A 24,871-nucleotide genomic window follows, 5' to 3' on the forward strand; every position below is an offset into this window, starting at 1 on the left:
GAAGTACACATTTAATTTTTTCTTTTTTTTTAATATGTAGCCCACCATGCTTCAGTGGATTGAACTCTTAACAAAGCAATTTAATAACAGTCAGTCAGCTTGTGAGGTAATTGTTCCACTTTTTTCGATTGATTTGTTTGATTTTTCATTGATGTATTTATATGTATAGGAGTGTGTGTTTGTATATATGTATATGTGTGTGTGTGTGTATATGTATATATATGGAAGAGAAGGTCTGTGATACGGTTTGCATATTTGCAGCAGGAGGTCCACAAAGGAAGGAAATGAATCACATATCATAAAGTAGTTTTTTATTCCTGAGATTTCAGCCCCTGCCAGGGGTCTTCATCAGAGGATAATGCTTAGACTTACAAGAATCAAAGGCAATATATAACAAAAATTACTTTTGGGGTTGGGGGCTAAGTCAGTGTGATCGGGGTGGATAAGGCTTGTAAAGTTTTATTTATTATGAGCATGTTCTTCTAAAGTTTCCAACATTCTGTTGATGGCATTCTCATTTGATAGCCAGGATTCAGCCAGCTTTGGACATAAATCCAGCATATGCAAACTTAAGAAGAACATGTTCATAATAAATAAAACTTTACAACCAATACCCCCACACCCAACCCCCGATCACACTGACTTAGTATATATATACTATTGTATATATACAATACATATATTATGTGTGTGTGTATATATATAAACTGCTCAAAAAAATTAAAGGAACACTTTGAAAACACATCAGATCTCAATGGGAAAAAGAAATCCTCCTGGATATCTATACTGATATAGACTGGGTAATGTGTTAGGAACGAAAGGATGCCACATCGTTTGATGGAAATGAAAATGATCAACCTACAGAGCCCTGAATTCAAAGACGCCCCAAAAATCAGAGTGAAAAAATTATGTGGCAGGCTAGTCCATTTTGCCAAAATTTAATTGCAGCAACTCAAAATTGTACGCAGCACTTTGTATGGCCCCTGTGTTCTTGTATACATGCCTGACAAAATCGGTGCATGCTTCTAATGAGATGACAGATGGTGTTGTGGGGGATCTCCTCCCAGATCTGGACCAGGGCATCACTGAGCTCCTGGACAGTCTGAGGTGCAACCTGGTGGCATTGGATGGACCAAAACATAATGTCCCAGAGGTGTTCTATTGGATTTAGGTCAGGAAAGTGTGGTGGCCAGTCAATGGTATCAATTCCTTCATCCTCCGGGAACTGCCTGCATACTCTCACCACATGAGGCCAGGAATTGTCGTGCACCAGGAGCCACTGTACCAGCATAGGGTCTGACAATGGGTCCAAGGATTTCATCCTGATACCTAATGGCAGCCAAGGTGCCTTTGTCAAGCCTGTAGTGGTCTGTGTGACCCTCCATGGATATGCCTCCCCAGACAATCATTAACCCACCACCAAACTGCTCATGCTGAATGATGTTACAGGCAGCATAATGTTCTCCATGGCTTCTCCAGACCCTTTCATTTCTGTCACGTGCTCAGGGTGAACCTGCACTCATCTGTAAAAAGCACAAGGCACCAGTGGTGCATCTGCCAATTCTGGTATTCTATGGCGAATGACAATCGAGCTGCATGCTGCTGGGCAGTGAGCTCAGGGCCCATTAGAGGACATGGGGCCCTTGGGTCACCCTCATGAAGTCTTTCTGGTTGTTTGGTCAGAGACATTCACACCAGTGGCCTGCTGGAGGTCATTTTGTAGGGCTCTGGCAGTGCTCATCCTGTTCCTCCTTGCCCAAAGGAGCAGATACTGCTCCTGCTGATGGGTTATGGACCTTCTATGGCCCTCTCCTGCTTGTCTCCTAGAATCTCCTCCATGCCCTTGAGACTGTGCAGGGAGACACAGCAAACCTGGCAATGACACGTATTGATGTGCCATCCTGGAGAAGTTGGACTACCTGTGCAACCTCTGTAGGGTCCAGGTATCGCCTCATGCTACCAGTAGTGACACTGACTGTAACCAAATGCAAAACTAGTGAAGAAACAGTCAGAAAAGATGAGGAGGGAAAAATGTCAGTGGCCTCCACCTGTTAAACCATTCCTGTTTTGGGGGTCATCTCATTGTTGCCCACATTGTTGCATCTGTTGCTAATTTCATTAACACCACAGCAGCTGAAACTGATTAACAACCCCCTCTGCTACTTAACTGACCAGATTAATATCCCATAAGTTTCATTGTCTTTATGCTATACTCTGATTAAAAAGTATTCCTTTAATTCTTTTGAGCAGTATGTATATATATATATATATATATATATATATATATATATATATATATATATAATATATATATATATATTGTAAGCCACTAGATGGCGTATTGCCATCCTAACCCCCAACACAGACAGGCAGGACACAGGTTCAATTCAACACCCATGTTTATTTACAGCTTTGTGCACAAAATACCAACACAAATATACAGTCCCTTCTTGCAGCCAGTCCATCTGCCTCCACTCCTCCTCAGGCTTTGTTTTCTCCATCCAATCTCTGGCCCCTCAATGGATTGAGGCAGTGTCTCTTATTCAGGTCCCGGGAGTGTTCCAGGTGGCTCATCAGTATTACATGGAATCACTCCCAGGTGTGCTGGAGGTCCTCTATAGGGCTCAGCAGCTCCCCCTGGCGGCCCCCTTAGAACCCAATATGGCTTCACCAAACTCCAGTTCCTGACATTCCCTGCAGGAATCCATGGTGCCACCGCCACCCAGGAGGGCTGCCCTGTAGTGTCCCAGGGGAGGTAATTCCTTATCAATGCCCTCTCCCCTGGTCCTTCCACTCTGTTGGCATCCTGCCCATCTCCCTCTCTCTCTCTCTCTCTCTCTCTCTCTCTCTATCTCTCTCTCTCTCTCTCTCTCTCTGTATATATAGGAATGTGTATTGTACAGTGCAAACCTCCTGGACCATCTAAAAAAAATGCATTTATAGGTATTATCTGTGCAGTAAATGGTTATTTGCTCTTGAACTCTATATATTAGACTGAACAGTAGTGCAATAAAAGTACCACAAATGTGTTGTGTTTTTAAAATCTAGTTTTTATTGTGTGCCCTTGGAAAGCAAGTACAAATATACAGAAGACATTTGCTTTAGTACACTACTGTATATTTTTGTCCTGTGGTAAATTCTTTAAAGCATCCTACAAGATATTCTGTACTTGTTTTTTGAGTGATTTTTGTTCTTTTTCCTATTCAAGTGACCGCACACAGATTCAGTTTTGGGAAAGTCCAGATTCAGAGGTGCCCAAACTAACACGGATAAAGCTGTGTTCACATTAGTAACATGTACTGTGCAGATCACAGCCTACCAAATGTGCAGTGGTTTCCAGTGAGATAGTGACAGGGAGTTCTCAAAATTCCAAATCCACTAACGGAATCTTCCATCAGACTCTCCTTTATTTTTATTTTTTTTTCAGATTTTTCTGTCACTCTACAACAGATAGACATATCATATGTTTGCAGTGCTGTTAACACAGGGCAGCTTGAACAGCTAATTGTTTTTGTAGAAGCACGTCCTGTGCTATTGAACAAATAACTTTCGGTAACAGGACTCAGGGAAGGATTGCTGCAATTTTCATTTATACTACTCAATATAGTAATTTCAAAGGGCTAGCAAATCTGAGCAGCACTTCTTCCTTTACAATTTCTAAATCACTCAATACCCACTTAGTAGTACCTTTTAGTGCCAGGAGGTTATCTACTTCCTCACATATGAAGACCATTGAAAAATGCAAGTTTGGAGCAATTGCTATTTCACTGTCTGTATTTTTTTAATTTAACTTTTTAAATTTAATGTATTAGTCTTATATGCCTTATATAGGTGTGTTTTCCTTTGTAACTTCTTTTCAACTCCCTATTAACCCATTGCAGAGTTTAGATTTTTTTTTCTAAATTTCCTACTAATTACAAATTTTGGTATGTAGCTGTAAAATGTATGTAAAACATATTTTTATATTTAAAACATTTTTAAACCTGTTGCACTGATCATCAACTGTTTGTACACACTTTTTTGTTCTTACTAACAAAACATTCATACTAAATATCCACCGCTAGTTATTACCTTATTCTTGTTTCTGTTTCAACAGCTGCTTGTGCCTGATTGGTGTTTTCTCACTAAATGCATGTTTGCATACCGTGGAGTCATTCTCTAAACCGCTTTAAAGTCAGCCGCCTACCTGTACCTCACTTATGAACGTGTGTGCCCTCGCTTTCTTCTAGTGTTAATGCATACCTGTAAGAGAGGTATATGGTGATCTATCCAATTATACTTTATATGCCTTGATTTTTTTCCCACTAAGGAATCGCTGTCATTAACTATTGGTCACTTAAAAATTCACATACAGCTCCTTAACAGTAACCAAAAACAAAGTCTTTTGATTAACTCAGAATGCAGAACGCAAAACTCTTAGCACTTCCACTCGCAAGGGTGATGTCAGTATGTCTCGTTTCCTCTGAAATGTCTTTGGATTTATTTCTTGTTTGTGTATTTCTCTACCAAAATTGTCATTTAATTGCATTTTGTTTGAGGTAATTCCAGAAGTCCCAAAGCAGTGCATTTTTAAGGCACATTTTTATTGTGGAGTTTTATTTTTCTCCTCATGCTCATATTTGAATTTTTAACAGAATTAACTGCAAAAATATGTCTTATTTTTTGTTTTAATCTTTCAGTGGTTTTTGGACCGTATGGCAGATGATGATTGGTGGCCAATGCAAATATTAATCAAATGTCCCAATCAGATTGTGAGACAGGTATATATATATATATATTTTTTTTTTTTCTTGCATTTTAAGTATGCATTTGTGAAATGACAACTCTTAAGTATTATTAATGTTTCTTTTTGTATAATGTAGAAAATTGTAAGAAAATTTTTACTTGTTATTCATCAAATGCATTTCCTTATGTGTTCATTTGCAGAGAGATTTTTCCATCATTTTGGTTTCTGCTCTTGCTGTTAACACACAGCTTCACTCTGTAGTTTCACCATTGAGTTAATTTCTCTCACTTAAGTACAATTCTGTGTCATACTGTTTTCCACCATAAAAGTCTGCAGTTTTCCAAGCATACAGAAATCAGTCACCATGCAGCGTGTTTGGTTAACTATAAGCTTATATGCCTTACTGTCCCATGCAGACAGTTATTAACCATTGTCAGCATCAAGTATGTCATTTGCTTCATATTCTTACTACCATTTATTAGGGTTTATTAGTTTCTTAAACTCTGTGATTCATTTTTAAACTTAAATAATATATCTGGTTAGCTTTATCAGTGGCTTTGAAATTTAAAAAATTCCCTCTTATTCATCTTTATAACAGACAAAACAGGTTCACCTTCTTCGGTCTCCCTAAGTAGAAAATGTACTTTAATGTAGGAATGCACTTGACTACTCTTCAGTTAACTGTGATCTCTTTCTTTAGAATGGTGTCCAGAACTGCACAAAATACTTGATTTTATGACAGTAGTGCATATTAGTTAAGCTTACTGGCCATTTTTTATAATAAAAACCTAATGATAAAACCTATTTTATTTTTTTCATAAAATTAGATACTGTATTTGTTTAGATGAGTAGCACCCTTTTAAATTTAGCTTCTTGCAATTCAGTATTCCTAAACACCTTACACTCATAATTAATTTGAACTTTTTTCTGCTTTTTTATTCCTGGTGTTTCTGGATCACTGTTGTGGACTCTATTCATTAGATTGTGTAATCTGGCAGATATTGTAATTTTGGCCTATTTAAATAAATAAAACTGTTATTAACAAGCCTTAAACAGTGTAATTGTCATAGCGTAGATAAGCAAGTGACCATACTGATGTTCTCCCTCATAAGGATGATTCCCCTTTTATTTTTCCCTTTTCATAGAACAGTGTTTGACATATATTGAAAGTGGAAAATAATTTTCCCATTTCTTTTTGTCCAATTAATATGTTTAGGGTATTTTTAAATGCACAATGGATCTATAAATGTATTTTATTCATTCGAATAAAGGTTGTTTAGAATTATTGAATTTTAATGTCTTATGGAAATATTACATCTATCCTATTACCAGGAAAAACATTCTCATTTTTAACATCCTAATTTGTTGTTTAGAAGTGCAGATATTTGAAATTCTATAGGTTGAACATAAATTGAAATATTAATACAGAGCTGTTATTCATCTTATACAATATTGGAACTCCAAGTACAATTGACTGATCATTGCTAGGTGTCTCCAACATGGAGAACCTCCTTATATACCCCTTCAGTAAGAATGGTGGGAATAGTCAGATGAGAGAAACATAATACAATAAATATATACTGTATATTTTTAACTTGCTTTAAAATGCAGCTTTCATTCTCAATGTACATTGTAGTATAATCATTTATGCATACAAATCCAGGCCAAAAAGAAGCCATTCAATCATCTTCCAGTTCTTCAATGGGAAGTGTTGATGATTGTAGTGCTGGTTCAGTTGGTTGCGGGAGGCAGTTGTTGTTGCAGACGGCTTCTAGCTTTTAAAAGGTCCTGGCCATTATAAATACACACATTTTGCATATTCAGTAAGCTATTTGTGAAAATTGCCAGGTATGGGTAACTACCATCTGATGTATGTGAATATGCTTTATATGGACTGTGCTTTTCTAAGACTCAAACACCACACATTCTTTTGAGTATCTGTGAGCAGCGCATCTGCCCTAATTACTTAAGCCTTCTTGAAAGTACTGTATGCTAACATAATTTGATTCACAAATCACAATGATCAGTTATTTTTCATTTCTGGTTACACTTGGTTAATTATTTTTCCAATATTGATCTTGATGTTGTAAATTAGTGATTTGCATTGTTTTTAACAATACAATACTAATACTAGGCATGTTGTCTTTTAAAGATGTTCCAACGTCTTTGTATTCATGTCATACAAAGACTAAGACCCGTGCATGCTCATCTGTATTTACAGCCAGGAATGGAGGATGGGTAAGATTGCAATTTATGCCTTACATTTTGCATTTGTTCGTATTTATTTATCAAAAAGATGTTAAGAATATGGAATAGAATATCTGCTGCATTTTTATTGTCATTGTAATTGTTGGCTTAATCAGATCTCCTCTTTCTGTAACGTGCCATACACTGCAATTTCATGGGGATTTATTTTAATATATTTTTCTTCTGATAACCCAACAAAATTAATTTGAATTGTGTAAATGGAGCTCATTGAATTGAAAAGAATAAAAATGTCAGTAGAGCCTAAGCAAAAATTATTCTAATGTTTTAATTATTCATTTCAATATTAATCTGTGGAATATTAATTTAATTTTACATAATAAACACCTAATTCTTATTTTCATCTATTTTTGAAAACTTATGTCTCAATTTCTTTAGTTCTGATGATATGGATGGTCCTGTGGAAGATATAGGTAGTCGTTCTTGCGTAACTCGCTTTGTGAAAACCCTGCTCTCTATAATGGAACATGGAGTGAAACCACATAGCAAACACCTCACAGAGTACTTTGCATTTCTTTATGAATTTGCCAAAATGGGGGAAGAGGAGGTAAGTGAGCATATTTTTAAGGCTTCTTTCAATTAATGTACATCTAAAAGTGTGTTTCTTGTGCACCTGTTTCTTAATTGAACATATATATTTCTCCTTTCAGAGCCAGTTTCTGCTTTCATTACAAGCAATTTCAATAATGGTTCATTTCTATATGGGAACAAAAGGACCTGAAAATGCAAGTATCAGGCATTATTGTCAGTTTTTTTCAGTCAATGTTCATTGTGCTAACCAGTGCTTATAATGGAAATGATAAGACAAAACACATTTTACAACTGCAGTGTTAACGTATAATAGTTCCTTTTTTTGTTGTCTAATTTCTGTATACTTTACATACATTTTCCAATTTAGTTTATTAGGTACACCTGTCAAGTAGTATGTATTGCGTCTTTTGGCCTTCATAATAGCATGATTTCATCTAAGTATGGAATCTATAAGATGCTTGATATGTTATTAATAAATGTTATGCCACAACAAAATGATTGCTTTGTGCAGCTATTGTAAATTATCCAATCTTGCTGTGAACTGCTCTTTCCATCTCATTACAAAGATACTCGACAGGATTGATAACTGGGCACAGTTGAGTCAACTAAAGCAATAAAAACCTACCATCATATTCTTGGAACCATTAAATAAATGCATTATCATACTGGAAGTGTCTATCCGTGTATATGTAAACTATAGATAGAAAGCAATGTACTTGGCCAGCATCAAATATGCTTTATCATTCAGACATTCTTCAGGGTGTATCAGGTGCCCTAATGTGTGCCAGGAAAAAATCCCACACCATCACATTGCCACTACCTGCCTGTACTGTTAATACCAAACAGGATGACTCCACAAAGTCTCATTGCATCAGCATGATGCAAAAGGAACCTGGAATCGTCTGACTATGGAAGTTATTTTTTCCCTCGGGTGTTTTTTATTGTTGCAGCTCATTTGAGATAGTCTGGTAAATGGTGTATGTCCACAAAACTACCGGTCACTTGTGTTTGCCTTTTTTCACCATTTTCAATTAACCCAAGAAATGGTTGTGAATGAAAAGCCCATGAAAGCAGTCCATTAGAAGAAGCTAAAACAGCCATCCCCAGTGAATAGCCACATATATGCAGGATTAACTGGTCATTCATTTGCCCATTCTGAAAATTGAGCACTACGCAATAGTAGAAACACTAATCTGCACAGTCTTTGTGCCTCTCTCTCTTGGCCGCCTCCCGTCCTTCTCCAGCTTTGTCCACTTCCACACGACTTCCGCTAATGACTGAAGGGAGGCAGCCCCTTAAATAGGAACCCGGATGGGCTCCAGCTGCTTCCCGGCACTCCTCCACAGACATGCCCCAGTGTGGCGGAAGTGCCGGCTGCGCACCCGGAAGCTGTCCGGGTGTCCCCTGTCGTCTTCCCCCCAGCACTTCCTGGTGTGGCGGACGTGCTGGGCTCCAGGGATATTCAGGCACCGGGGCGCCGCCTGGCGGTGGCCACGGGTCACTACAGGGCTGGGCTTCCAAGCCCTTTACCTGTGGCCTCCTCCGGTCCTCCTGGGCGTCCCGGCCGGATGCCACAACACATTAAAGGTTCTGCCACACATTAAGTTTCTAAGGTTTTTTTCCCTTTTTAAAATTAGTTTCATTATTGTTAAATTCATAGCATCACTCTATTAATTAAAATGTGATTTCTAAAATTGCCTTGCTCGGTTTTAGCCTCAGGTAGAGGTATTATCAGAAGAAGAAGGTGAAGAGGAGGAAGAGGAGGAAGATATCCTTTCATTAGCAGAAGAAAAATATAGACCAGCAGCACTTGAGAAGATGATTGCTCTTATTGCACTTCTCGTTGAGCAGTCTCGCTCAGAGAGGCAAGTCTATTAGAGAATTTGTTTTTGGCTAAAAATTTATTAAAGTCATAATTAAGGGGAAAAACTGATATGATTTTTTCAGTATTTTTTTAAACTTCTAAATAAATTTCTCAATTCTAGTCCATCTTCCTTGAAGGCTATGTCTGCAAGAAATGCCAGCTGATCTAGTACCTTGAACTCAGATTCGCTGAACTGAAGAAATAGCTGGCTGGTCTGCGTTTTAATAGAGAATTGGCAGACCTGACCCAAGTGTCCTTTAGAGAGATAGTGTGCACCCCTAAGATGGTACATGGAAGAGACTCTAAACCAGATAGGTAGACATAAGTGGGTCACAGTCACAAAGAAAGGGGTACATATTTCTTTGGGGGCATCAACCCGAGAATAAGAAGTTGCAAACAGTTTGTAGGTTCTTGTGAGCTGGACAGCATCTCTGAAGATCAGGCATTAGGGGCCTGAATGGGCCACTTCAAAAGAGAGAGGTTGTGATAGATGGGTATTCAGTCATTAGAGGGATTAAAGTGCAAGTTTGCTCCAGAGACAGAGAGTCTGGCATTGTGTGTTGCCTTCCAGATTCACTGGTGGGAGACCTTCCTCATGGGGTTAATAGATTCTCGGCCACAGCAAGGTTGGGACCAGTTGTTATTGTCCATGTTGGAACAAATGACATACATAAGAGGTAGTCTGTCAGTTCTGCAATCCAAATTTTAAAGAGTTAGTTGTCAGGCTATGGAGCAGAGCTGACACGGTAGTCCTCTCCAAGGTTTTGTTTGTGCCATGCACCAGTCTAGCTAAGATTGAAGAGATTAAAAGGTTCAATGTGTGCCTCAATTCTTGGTACAGCATAGAAGAGTATAGGTTTATGGGTTATTGGGACTTCTTTTGGAACAGATGGGACCTGTTCTGCCATAATGGGTTACATCTGAACTGGGGGGAGAATGAGTAGGTTATTTGAGAATTATTTTAGGAAATGGTATAGCAGGGAGTTTAGGACAGGATAGGTTTAGAACTGTACATAAAGGAATGAAACTCATAGTTTAAGTGCAAAAGTAAAATGAATAGCACATTAAAAGTAACTTTCCATAATACTAGAAGTATCAAAATTAAACAAGTGAGTTGGAATTGTATATAGCCAAATATAATTATGATATTAGACAAATAACAGAAACATGGCTAAATAACAAAGATGAGGAGAAGTATAACATAGAGGGGGACGGTTTTTTAGGAAGCATAGACAAAACAGAAAAGGAGGGCTGGTTTCTGTTTATTTCACATGAAATTTAAATGCTGGTCCTCTTCAATTGGATGATGATGACACCTGGATTCATCTGGAAAGCGATACGGAAAGAGGCCTTATTTTAGGAGTTTGTTTTAGACACCCCATTGCAGACTGTAATTTCACTGTGTATCATTTTAGTAATATTAAAAGGGCAGATTTATAGGGGGATATTATAGTCCTGGGGACTTTAACTACCTGAGTATTAACTGGGCTAGCCTTGCAAACAGTAAAGTATAAGAGGAAGAGTTTTTAGATGTGATCAGTAACTATTATTTAACACAGTATATTAAAGCAGGGGGGAGCTTTTCTAGATTTAATATTTTGTAATAAATCAGGCTTGAACTGAAGGAGAAGAGGTGATAGAACCACTAGGGTCAAGTGACCATAATATAATACCATTTTCAGTGTTTTAGAAGAGCACAAATACCAAGTATACAACTGTTAAGTTTAATTTTGGCAGGACAAATTTTAAACAGATGGTGGCAAAGTCTAAAAGGGATAGTCGAGGAGCAGTGGAATATGGTTAAAATGTTTCATATAAAATGCAGGACAGGTACATCCCAAAACTTGGGACTAAAATTAAATTCACAAAAATTCCGCAGTGGGTTAATCCAGAGTTGAAAAAGAAGCTGCAAAGGAAAAAGCAGCTGTGTAAAACATATGAGACGAATAACTCTTAAAGTGAATCATAGGCCATATAAGAGTATGAGGCAACTATTAAGAAGCATATGGGAAAGCTAAAAGGCAGTTAGATGGGAATATTGCAGGTAAAGTGAAGGATGACTTAAAGAGATTATTTCAGTGCATCAGTAATACCTAAAACTTTGTATCAGGAATACTCAGATTATTATATACAGTAAATAGTGAAATGGCGATGCTCTAAACATGTATTTTTGTGAGGTCTTCACATGTGAGAAAGTGGATAATCTCCCAGCAGTAACAAGATCCACTAAGAAGGTACTGATTGATTTGGAATTTGTAGAGGGAGTGCTGCTTTGATTAAATAAGATGAAATAAAACAAATCAGCAGGGCCAGATTATATTTATCCTCAAGTTCTTAAGGAGGTTAGCAAGTACATATAAAACAATTGTAGCGTATTTTTAGAAAGTTAATGTGCACTGGTGAAATTCCAAAGGACTGGAAATGGCCAATGTAGAGGCCTGTAAGCTTAACGTGCATCACAGGTAAATTAATGAAAGGAATTACTAAGGGAAAGATTGAGCAGTACTTGGCAAGAACTAGAGTTTTACTGAATAGTCAGCATTGGTTCAGAAGAGAGAACTTGTGTTTTACTAACATGCTGGTATTCTATGGGGAAGCAACAAAAGGATATGATCAAATTGGGGCATACAATATCTTGACTTTCAGACACTGTTTGATAAGGTGCCACATGAGAGGCTGGTCATCAGACTAAAAGAAGTGGGAGTTCTGGGGTTATTGTGTAGATGAGTGTAAAATTGGCACAGACATAGGAAGCAGAGGGTTATGTAGCAAAGGACCATATTCGAATTCAGTGATGGTTAGAGAGGTGTGCCACATGGGTCAGTGCTAGGCCGTCTACTACTTTTAATATTCAGTATGTAAATGATTTGAGTAGGAATATAAATAATAAGCTGGTTAAGTTTAAAGATGATGCCAGACTCCGTGGATTGGCAGATAATCTAGTAATTATTGAATCATTACAATTCAATATCAATTAAAATGCTTATTCTAAAATGTTATTGATTAGTGCCTGCCAAGTTTTTAAAAAGTTTTGTACAAATCCTTTAAGTGAGAATTTGATTTTTTCCAATTTCAAATAGTATATAATATCAGTTATCCACACAATGGGAGGTCTTATAATTCAAAGTATACCTTATGAGAAGGATTTAAGAGTCATAGTGGACTCGTCATTATCAACTTCCGAACAGTACTCGGAAGCCATTAAGGAGGCTAACTTAATGTTAGGTTATATCGCACAATGTGTAGAGTACAAATCAATTGAGAGTGTGCTTAAGCTTTACAACACACTGGTTAGACCTCATCTGTAGTACTGTGTGAAGTTTTGGTCTCCAGGTTACAAAAACAAAGACATTGTAGCGCTTGAAACAGTGTAGAGATAAAAGACTAGGCTGATTCCAGAGCTGCAGGGAATTAATTATTAGGAAGAATTAAGAGCTGAGCAGAAATGATTGAAGTGTTCAAAATTATGAAGGGAAGTAGTACAGTGGATCAAGACTGTTGCTTTAAAATAAGTTCAGAAAGAACACGGGAAACAGTTGAAACCTTGTTAAGGGTAAATTTCAGACAAACATTAGGAAGTTTTGGTTTTTTTTTCCTTCATGCAGAGAACCATAGACACATGGAATAAGTTACTAAATACTGTGGGAGACAGTAGAACTTTAGGGACCTTGAAAACTAGACTTAATGTTATTTTGGAAGAATTAAGAGGATAGGACTGACAAGCTTTGTTGTGCTGAATGGGCCTGTTCTTGTCTAGGTTTTTCTGATGTGTGTCAATAGTTATTTAAAGTATTTTTATTTGTATCAGTTTAGTATCATGCAAATGATAATATCCTTAATTGAATATAATCCTGAAATTTTTTTTTCCAGACATTTAACTTTATCCCAGAATGATATGGCAGCTTTGACTGGTGGAAAGGTAAGAAAACAATCTTTTCATAGTGTATGTACTCATATTACTCGAGAGATTAATTTTTTTTTTTTAATGCTTTGTTCTCTTTTGCAGGGTTTTCCGTTTTTATTTCAACATATACGGGATGGTATCAATATTCGACAAACGTGCAATCTGATTTTTAGCCTTTGTCGATATAATAATAGACTGGCAGAACATGTAAGTAGCAATTTATTTACTTTTGCATTGACAGGCTTCTAATGCAAACCTAAAAAATATATATGTTGAAAATAAATTTACTGTTAATTTCCATTGTTATTACAGTTGGGGAAAAAAAATCTGCAGTGGTTAGGTTGTGTCAGTTAACGCATTAGAAAGCTGACATTTTCTAATGCTAAAAAGATAAACTTAAATTTATGTTTTCTAAATGTTTGTGTGCAAGGCATCTACACACATAGTAGGAGATAAGGTACCTGCCTTCAACAATAAAAATGCAGAAATTATTTTATTTATTTACTTACTTACTTTATTTAATTCTTTATTTATTTATTTATGCATACTTGCATGACTAAAGTGGTCTTTTAGTAATTTAAGTACATACAGCAGGCTGAGAGGAGTGGGGTGGGGTGGGGTGGGGCCCTCCTCACTCATGAGTACCTTACCTCTGCTTAGCTAGTGAATGAGAGAACTACTTAAAGGATTTAGATCAGTTTTTTTTTCTATCATTTGTTTAAACATTCCGGTTGATTTTGAAACTTCTCTCATCACTGTAAGAATCTTAGTTTGCTTGCAGGAGTGACATATTCATGCTAATAGAGACAGAGGCTGCGGGCTGAGGGGGACAACTAATTATGAAAAATGCAGAAGTCAGTACTGGACACAAATACCAGTCCATGACACTGACATCAACACATTCACAATCACTCTAAGAGCCAAAATAGAGCGACCAATTGACCTGAAATAGAAACATGGTGTGTACAAAGAAAGCCAATAAGAACATGGAGAGAATGCACACACTCTTCATATATAGAAAATGGGTTGAGGTTTGGACCTAGTAACTCTGGGGCAGCAGCATTAAGCCTTGCACACTGTATTGCAGCCCATTCTGCATTCATGATCTGTCTATTCTGTTAACATACAATAAAGGTCAGCTTATTAGCTTATATTGGAGTACAATGCAGGCATTCTCTTTCTTTTTATTTTTTCCATATGTGATTTTTCTGACAGTTTGGTGAAGTTAATGGATTTTTAAATGTATTAAATCTATTATACAGTTAGATGTGCTTACTACTTATATTACAAAAATATTGGATAATGTTGAATTGCAAACAGCATCCTACACTAATATCACAATTGTAACTAAGAGATGTCAACACAGAATCTATTCTTATAGTAATGTATGGCAAAAATACTAAATAAATATAATAACTCCTGACAAGTGAAGTTTTAAATAATGATGACTTTATAATGCTGCATTTTTTGCCTACTTGTTGTTTTGCTGCCATTTTTACCCATTTCTAATTATAAGGTCCAGATAATTTTCATTATCCTTTAGAAGATGAAGTATCAGTAGTTTAGATTAAATATCCAACATCAATCAGTCCATCAGAAGTGTGGATTGAATTGGGCCTTGGGTTTTTTTTGCCCGATCTGCAGTATATCTCAGTCACATCTATATGTCAATTATGTGTAATTCTTTTGAAAAGTATGGGTTTCAAGCTAATATTCTGCATGCATAACATATTTCATAACACAATTAGAGAAAAGAATATAGAAAAATTAGACAGTAATTTGTAGAGGTGGTGTTTGGCAGATGGGGTAAAATAATTTCTGTTTCATTATCCTTGCAACAGTTTGCTTTACAGCATTCAAAAAGACATTGCCTGGAAATCTGTACATTGTTCGTTATAATTAGGAGTGAGTAATGGGTATACGGATGTTTTTCAAGTAAAACCAACAATATTTATTTTTATACCACATTTTCATACAAAACATGTAGCTCAAATTGCTTTCCAAGATGTTAAAAATACATTTGAATTACAAATAATTAAAAAAATAAGAAATTAAAATAAAATAAAGTAAATAAAAATTTGCATAACCCATATAAGCAAGTTATCTATAGAAATGGTAGAGTCCTAAAGTATGGATTACATTGGTAAACTCTCTTTTAAGTCTGTAATAATTATTATTATAAGTCCAGTGATATGTCCAAAGATCAGGAAGAACAGGAAAATGAAAAACTCCAGCTAGTGAAATGTTATGGGGAATAAAAGAAACTGCTGAGGTTCCAGGGCCAAAGAATTACCCAGTCCCCAAATGTTCATTTTACAATAACATTAATATGCTAAAACACTGTTGTTTTCATGCACTTTGTTCAAAGATTAGACACAGAGGGGTCTCATTACAAATTGGCGCATACATATTTCTTCCAAAGTCACATGCATGTGCAGAGTACTTTGATCAGATGGCAGCTGCTGAAGATGCCATCTCAGAAAACAAGTAGATGTTAGTAATGATTGACAATCTATCAAATATATGATATTGCAGTAGATATTACAGTCTATTAGAATTAGAGTTGTAAAAAGCAACTATAATTCAGGTGAAATAAAAATGGGTTTTTCTGAGTTTTTTTAATTTCTCACAATCTTAAATTGACATTTCTCTGGTGGTAAAGCATTTCTGATGTTTAATTCACAACAGGAAAAGGTCACCTCACCATTTCTTTTATGTTTAGCTTTTGAAATAATAAGCAAGCCACTGTTCAAGGATCTAAGAATACAACTAGGAATGTCAGGGGAAAGGTACTACAAAGTATAAGGTGAGGCAAGGTTATTTAGAGTTTTATATATGATTGCAAGTATTTTAAAATCAATTATAAAGGGCACAGATAACTAATGTAATAATGCTAAGATGTATGAACTGTGCCCAGATTTTCTTTTACTGATAAAAGGACTATAAAAATGAGATTTTTTTAATATGTTGTTTACCCCATGTACTTTTTAGTGGTGGTCGATTTTTAACACTAGAATCCCTGAATCCTATGAAAAAGCTTGTAATTCTGGGTCACCTTAAATTCCATTGCGCCTCTCCATTATCGTCTTTTGTTTTTGCAAATCTGTCGATCAGCACAAGCAGCAAGCACATAAATACTTGTAGACATGGAACAGCTCCAGAAACCTCGCACCCAGATAAAGAGAATTGAGCTGGGAGAACTTTTTGCCCAAGTTGAGCTGTGGTGGTGAGGGGATGGGACAGCAGGTTGCTTGTGCTGATTGACACATTTGCAAAACAAAAGATGCTAATAGAGGGGTGTGAAGGCATTTAAGGTCGCCCAGGATTACGAGTTTTTTCGTAGGTTTCAGGGATTCTAGTGTTAATCTCATGTTTGCATGCAGAATGGAGAGAAAAGAGTTTTTGATATAATAGAAGCAATTGGTGACCAATGCTGTACGACAAAACGATGTGGAAAACATCCATGGAAAAAAGGAAAGAAACTCTACTGTTTCTTGTGTCGTATAATCAATGTGTTCTCCAGTCATATTCACAAAACATTTAAAATGCCTACTTTTTCCTAAAATATTGATAAATATGTACTTTAGGAATAATCAGCAAACTGAAGCCTCTTGGGAGACGGTTTTTGAACTGAAGACAGGACTTCAGAATGAGTAAGCGGGTCTGCAATTCAAAAAAACAGTCCTATGAGGCTTTACTTTGCTGTTTGTAAAGTGCACTGCTTTTTTTCTGGAAGTGTATATATTTAACAATATTTTAGCAAAAAAGACATTTGTGCATGCAACTGGACATCTGGCATTTGAATTAAGCATCATGAGTAACATGAGTTTTTTTTTTTTTTTCTTTTTTCCACTGACTTTCCCATCACATCATAAACATTTTTTCTGTCAATTCTGCTTGAAAACATGAGGATAAAAATGTTTCTCCGCCATCACTACAAAGTACATCGGGTAAATAACATAACAAACTATTTTTGTGTGAAGTAATCTTTTAATCAGTAAAAGAAAATCTGAGTATATCTTGCGCATCTTAGCATTGTTACATAATAGTTATAGTAAATAATAATTCTTTACATCTATGTAGTGCTTTTCTTACTACTCAAAATGCTTTACATAACAAGGGAGGATCCAGTTCAACTACCACTAATGTGCTGCATCCACCTGTATGATGAGATGGCACCCATTTTGTGCCAGTACACGCACCACACATTAGCTGTTAAGTGGTAAAGGGGTGAAAGATAGTTAGCCAGTTAGAGACAGGGGATGATTTGGGGGACAGAATGACTGGGACTTGGTAGAATGTTTAGCCTGTACATCAGGATACACCCTGCTGTTTATAAAGGATACCCAGGAATCTTTAATGACCACAGAGCGTCAGGGCCCCAGTTTTACATCTTATCTGAAGGATGGTGCCATTTTTACAGCACATTATCCCCCTCTATGCACTGGGGCATTGGGATCCACATTCAGACCACAGTAAGTGCACCCTGCTGGACTCGCTAACACCTCTTCCAGCAGCAGCCCAAAGTTTTCATTGTTGATCACCCATTCAAGTACTGGCTGGGCCCAAACATGTTTAGTTTCAGGTAGATAACCTGTTCTGAAGTGCATGGGGCATGGTAGCATTAGTTACCAGTACCCTTTAAGGATGATTTTTAAAAACTTGTAATCATGTATAAAGCTCTGAATAACCTTACAACACTATATATTTTAGAGTGACTTTCTCCTTATATTTATAGTCATAGTTGTAGATCCCAGAACAGTGGTTTGCTTATTATTCCAAGAGCTAAGCATAAAAGAAGAAGTGAGGTTGCTTTTTGTTGTTATTCCCCAAAAATCTGGAATGCTTTACCAAAAGAGATATGCCAAGCTAATACTATGGGAAGTTTTAAAAAAGACCATTTAAAGACATTAAAAATGTTTCTCGTCTGTCACTACAACTACATGGGGTATGTAACATATAAAAAATATATATATTTTGGTTTGGCATTCTTTAAGACTCTTGTTGCAGCACTCTGAACAAACCACAGTTGACCTATGCCTATCCTAGGCTGTTGGGAGTGCATTACAGTAATTTGATAATCTGCACATAAAATGATGAAATTAATTTTCAGCATCTTGATGTTGCAAGAGGTCAGATTTCTGCAATATTTGTTAAATGAAAACAAACAGTCTTGGTAGCATAATTTATATGCGATTTGAAGATTAGATCCGTATCCATAATAATTCCTGAGGTATTTACGTCTGTCGTGATTTGAAAAGTCTGATGATCAAATTTAAGACCTCAATTTTTTCATTTCTTCTAAAAGACTCAAATGCCAGTTTTTTTTCTTCTTGTTTAACTTGAGAAAATTACAATTTATCCTTTCTGTAATGCTAGTAAGACATTTGATCAAAGGGCACAGAGCCTCAGGCTTATCATCTGTTATAGATGAGTAATGTTGTGTGTCATGAGCATCGCTGAGGTAGTTATCCATGTAAATCAAAATAATATGCTATATTGAAAATAAAAGTAGGACCAGAATAGTTTCTTATAGTTTATAGACACTTTATATGGTGTCATGGACCTCTGACATACAATGACCACAGCTCACAAAGAATTTCCTGCAAGAGCTTGAGTATCACTAATCTGAAATGCCTGGTACCAAAAGTGTTTCAGATTTCAGATATTTTTGAATTTTTCATTATTTGCGTATACATGATCAAAGGTGTTCCCATGATATTTCATTAAGTATGGAAATACAGTCAAGCCAACGAACTAAAATGCACTCGATAATAATTCATTCAAGCTGTTGTTGTTGTAGTAACTTGTTCATGGATAAATGAAAGAAAAACGTGTGCCAGAAAATCCAGTTAAAAAAAAACAGTTTATTAGGATAGGAGGGTCTAAACGAGGGAGGTACTGATGGTGAGGGACAGAACTGGTTCAGAAGGAATTATTCTTCCCCATTGCTCTGGCTATGTGGAGTGCCTTCACTGAGCTGTATTGGCTGGTGTTACCCCAATTGGAAGGGCTGTCATACACGACAACGTAAAACCGAAACACTGTCTCCGTCTGCTCTCACTCACGATGTTGACCCGGACATGCTAGACTCTTCCTACATCACTTTCCCTTCATCACACCTCTCCACACTTATCCCTCTCTGGGCCATTGTGGTATCTCTGTGTTCATTATTTTGAGCCAGTTGCTTACACCCCACCCATTGTTACTGCTTGTGTTTCTGATTTCTGCAGCCAGCCTGCACCACATTCTTTATCTGGTATCGGCACTGTATCGCAACATGCATGGTAGTCATAATAGAGTCACTACATTATAATGTGCATTGACTTGAAAAATGTATTAAACCCCAAAAGTAATAAAAATGATATCCATTAACCAGCCGACCAAGACACTTCCGTCTGTTTTCGCATTGTGCAGGTGTACATATATAAAACATATGCTTTAGCCAACATAAAAAGACAATTTGCAGCAGCAGTGTCCATTTTTCCTTAATCCTATTGCAGTTAAGGATACCTATCAAAAATTAAGCTGCTTTGTTAGCTGTAAGTAGTGACATACTATTAATACTAGAATTCCTGAAGCCTACGAAAAAACTCTTAATCCCAGCCCACCTTAAATCCCCTCGTACCACTCCCATCCGTGTCTTTTGTTTTGTAAATGTATCAGTCACCACAGCCTGCTATCCCATCCCCCCCACCACCGCAGAAAGGGCAAAAAGCTCTCTCAGCACAAGCCTTGATAATCTGGGAGTGAGGCTCCTGGACCTGTATAAGGTAAATAATATATCGTTATTTGAAACACATGCATTTCATGTGTGTTCCATGTCTACAAAGATCTATGTAAGTGTAGTTTGACAGGAAATGCAAGAAATGTTTAACACAGAACTTTTTTCATTTTTAGTACTAACAACAAAATTTTGACATGAAGTGTATAATGTGTCAAGACTGAAGTCGTAATATCAAATAAGCACTTTTACAAAAGGTACAAGTATAACAAAACAAGTGCACTTTTATTCAAGACTATAACCAAAGAAAAAGAAACTGGGTTAGTGTACTTCATTGTCATGACTGCTTTGATAGTACAGCAGTAAGAACTGCTGACTAATAATCAAGAGGTCGCAGGTTCAAGCCTTGCAGCTTCCCAAAATATCGACACATTTGCAAAACAAAAGATGCTTGATGGAGAGGTGTGAAGGGATTTAAAGTGGGCCAGGATTACAAGTTTTTTCATAGGCTTCAGGAATTTTAGTGTTAATCTCCAGAATGCATAGGAGAGACATTATAGCTATACCCTCTAAGCACTTTTGATGGTGCCACTCAGCACTTTTGAACTGCAATGCTGGTGCTATCATTTCGCTTCACAGAGGACAAAGCTCATTGACTATTGTGGACCAACTGGGCACGTACACTTGCCCCAACCCGGCACAGATAGGCAGAGACACCACAGTACAGTGCACCACAGTACAAGTAACAGTCTTTTTCTTCTCTTCTTCTCTCTCACTCTTTTTCTGCCTTCACTCCTCTTCCAGCAAGATTCATCCAATTCCTCCTGACTTTTGCTCACCGAGATGGCTCATATTATTTAGCTCCTGGTAGTGCACCAGGTGGCTCATCAGCATTACCTAGAATCACTACCATATGTGGCGGAAGTCCACTGTAGGGCTCTGCAGCTCCCCTTGGTGGAACCCACAGCACCTAAAAGGACTATACCAAACTCCAACCCTCTTGCGTCCTGGGGAAGGTAGTGTCCTGTAGATACCGTCTCCCCGGTCCTTCAATCCAGCTGGCATCCCAGCCGGGTAATCACCATGAACTCCTGTCACACTATGTTTCGTTGCTTAACAGTGCCCAATTCTTCATGGGTCTCCAAGCCTCCCAAACTGTATGTTGTTTCTTCGTAGCGCCCAATGCTTTGCTGGAAACTTCAACTATTGAAATGTGTATCAGGTAAATTGCATAGAAATGTACGCACAACAGGTTTTTTTGAGTACACATATTCATATTTTTTGGCATTTGCATATTTTCATGCTTGATATCAAGTAAAATATAAAAAGACTCCTGTAGTCATATGAGAGTGAAATTAGTTTGAGACACTGTCAGAGAAACCCATTCATTGGCTCAGGTGAGAAATGAGTTCACCTTGGTCTATGGTATGAATTGCTCTGCTCAGGTTCATGAGTACATCAACAGATATGTTGCTGGTATCAGCATTACCTTGCAAGTCATTAACTACTGTAACCAAAACAGTTTCAGTATTGTTATTTGGCATAAAACTTGAATGAAACTTATAGAGCGTACAGTTTTTATCCAACCAATGGAGTTAACTGTTGCAAAAACTGCTTTTTCTAGAATTTTGCATAAAGTTAGAGAGGGAGTTAAAATTGTGAAAGACATAAAAGTCAAGAAAATTGTTGCCGTCAGTTGAAGGAAGTGATTTGAAATCTCACTAAACAATTTTTTTAAAAGATACTATATTATAAAATTTAAAAAGCATATTATGCATCAATCCTTATTCTGGCAATCAAGATCTTATCAGTAAATTTTAGTTAAAGACCTGGTGAGTGGTGATCTTCTGATTCAGATATGAAACTGATTTATCTTCAGTCAAATAACTACTACAATTTTAACAGTATAAAATAATTTTGCTTTGTAGTTTTGCATATTTTAATATTTTTGCATTGCCTTGTAAATATTAAGTATGATTATTTAAATGCATTTTCTTTCTTAGATTGTCTCCATGCTGTTTACATCGATTGCAAAACTGACCCCTGAGGTAAATATTATATAATTTTTAAGCTACACTAAATTCTTTTCCGTAGACTGTTTGCGATTTTAAAACATGCAAAATCACCTTTTGTTTTTCCATATACCTTTAAGTGCTTATTTCTGATCCTGGTTTTGTTCATGTAATTTAGATGTTATCTGATTCTTCCTTTACAGAGTTTTTATCAGTTTTGCTGCTCCACATATAATCCTACAGATGAATTATGCATACACTTTATTTTTTTTTTTAAAGGTGAATATTCAATCTTAATGCTCTTATTAGAAAACAACAAGAGTCAAAAACACTCTTAAATAATAAATTATTTGCCTACCATTCATTAAATGGACTTTGTTGGAAAATATTACCACAATACCAAAATATGTGTTAATTACAGGATAAATTCCAATTAGACATCTGAGTAGGCTGACCACATTTTCTAATCAAATCTTACTAATCAACTGGTACAATTAATTTTAGATGTGTATTAAATTGAGGAACAGGTTGTAGGGTGAGGGGAGAGTAGACAACACCCATCCACCACCCCACCGAGTTTTGTGTGCATAGTTTGTTGTATATTAAATCGAAGATCATTGGTTGGTGTAGTACCAAGTGAACCCTGTATTGAAGCGCAGTATCATACAGTTAAATGAAAATTACATGATAAGTCTACTGTAATGAAACTGAAGCACATCACTATATGCACTCAGCAGAACTTGTCTTCTGTTGTACACTTGGCTATTTGGAATGTGTCCAGCGCATACATTTAGAAGCTCATGATTTTCAAGTAGTCTTCATTTAATAATTACTGTATGGTGCACAAAGACCCATAATGGTATTTTCTTCCTGTGGATAAAATGTTTCTGCACAAAGTAAGAAGTGTGCTGCATGCCCAAAGGATGTTTTCTAATATGTTTAATTTGTTTTAAAGTTTACAGTGTGAAAAGCAACCACACTAACTGGGAATTAAAACATAGTACCTAAACCCCTGATTTGACTACGAGTGTGAAAATGCTTTTTAGTTTATCTAACCTGTGACTTGCTTGTCAGTATTTAAAAAATGACTTGACTAGCTTCTTAATAACTTGCAGCTTGACTTGAACTCAAGATCTTGTAAATGGCCTACAAAGTGTTACATTACAGTTGACACAATTATTATGTTTCAGATTACACTCTTTTAGTTTATATTTCGTTACTATACTGTGCTCTTCCTGAATTATATGATTTAGCTCATGTTTAAATGGCTAAGATGTTTAGATGCTTCATGTAAGCTAAATGATATAAGAGCTAAGATTCCTTTAACTGTTTAACTCAATGGTTACTTGCCACCATAGAGATCTGGCACTTGTGACCCTTGTGCCTGTTTTTTATATCATGGTAACTTTGATTTGTTTTATGAGACATGAGAAACACAACATTACATAAGCAAAACACTGCCAAAGTTGTACAGTCAAATCTGCAGCTTGCATGTAATTACATTTTTGAGATGTTAAGCGCACTGCTTTATTTAAAATCATTAACCTTGTTTCTATTTATTTTTCCTTAAAGTAGTACTATATTGTTTTTGTTTTTTAATTAGAGGTTGTGGTTTATGAAGAACAGGATCCAAGTGAGGGTGGTAGTGAATTAGATCTGTTTGTATTGTGACATAACACACACACCAGAGCCAGTTCTGCAAAACCAGTTTACTTAACCCGCATTTCATTAGGCCATGTGTCATTCGTTTTAAAAACAGGGATGTGGAAGTGGAAGCCACAGCAACACTGGGAGAATCTTGAAACTCCCTCAATAAGGACAGTAGTGAGGTGTGGGGTTAGAATTAAACTCCTGAAGCTGTGAGGGGTCAACTATAAAAATAATTTCAGCTTTATGTGTAACAGCCATGCCTTCTTGGGGAGTACAGCCACTGGGAGGGTTAATACTTAGCTATCCTCTGATCAGATGCAGTATTTCTCTGTTGATCAAGGGAACTGTGTCAGTTAGTGGTTGGTTTTCATGCCTTCATTATGTCTTTTTGGTGAAAAAAATGGCATGTTTAAGCATAACTTTGACATACTTGACTAACCCATAGTTCATTTTAGTTGTGATTTACGTGAGAGCCATCATGGACTGCTATGTTTTAGTTTACTTTTTAATGTGTTCATTTACCCCGTCCCCACAAAATAGATCAAATAAGCAAACAGAAGACACAAATGTTCTTTGCTTTCCATTGTAATTTATGAGATATAGTAAATATGATAAAGAACAAAATACCAGTAATTTGAAACTTGTTGTAACATCTGTCTGGGGGGCCCGGCTGACACTCAGTAATCCCACAGCAAACAATCACAAATAAGGTTAAAGGGCAGTTCTTCCTCAGTAAATATTCAGTATACAGCCAGCTTTGCAAACCTTGATTCTGTGCGTACAGAAAAGGATTTCCTTCTCCTCCATGGACTGATGCCCAGTCAAGGTTTTCCTGCCTTTTGCTGATGATGGGCTCCAGCTTTTTCTCAACCCTGTTTAAAATAGGCAGGTTTAGAAAATGGATGTATTTCCATCCCTTGATGTGCAGATTATTTGGTACATGAAAAAATGAGTTAGCAGAGCTAATCACATCTGTCTACAGGTGTTTCTGGGAAAGACTTGTACCCCAGCACATGCACACACTGACTGTATTGGCATTAATGGTTCTGTTCTAGAAAGTTAATGAATGTTATAAATCATTTTGTTTGTGACATGCTTGTTTTGTTATTTCCTTTGTATTTATTTGATATCTGGACTTAAGACTTAAGTCATTACACATTATACATTTCACATCAACATTTTATCAATTATTACT

General features: G+C 36.6%; 1 protein-coding gene across 1 annotated transcript in view; it reads left to right on the forward strand.

Moving 5' to 3' along the window:
* Positions 1-24,871, forward strand: part of usp34 (ubiquitin specific peptidase 34) — a 480,412-nt gene that overhangs the window by 399,388 nt on the left and 56,153 nt on the right. Inside the window, exons 56-64 of the mRNA XM_039738342.1 lie at positions 41-106; positions 4,680-4,760; positions 6,879-6,964; positions 7,370-7,538; positions 7,642-7,716; positions 9,236-9,387; positions 13,257-13,305; positions 13,393-13,497; positions 22,018-22,062. Coding sequence (XP_039594276.1) covers positions 41-106; positions 4,680-4,760; positions 6,879-6,964; positions 7,370-7,538; positions 7,642-7,716; positions 9,236-9,387; positions 13,257-13,305; positions 13,393-13,497; positions 22,018-22,062 — 828 coding nt within the window. The remainder of the gene's footprint in view (positions 1-40; positions 107-4,679; positions 4,761-6,878; positions 6,965-7,369; positions 7,539-7,641; positions 7,717-9,235; positions 9,388-13,256; positions 13,306-13,392; positions 13,498-22,017; positions 22,063-24,871) is intronic.

This window comes from Polypterus senegalus, chromosome 16, assembly GCF_016835505.1.
Source record: "Polypterus senegalus isolate Bchr_013 chromosome 16, ASM1683550v1, whole genome shotgun sequence".
Lineage (NCBI taxonomy): Eukaryota > Metazoa > Chordata > Cladistia > Polypteriformes > Polypteridae > Polypterus > Polypterus senegalus.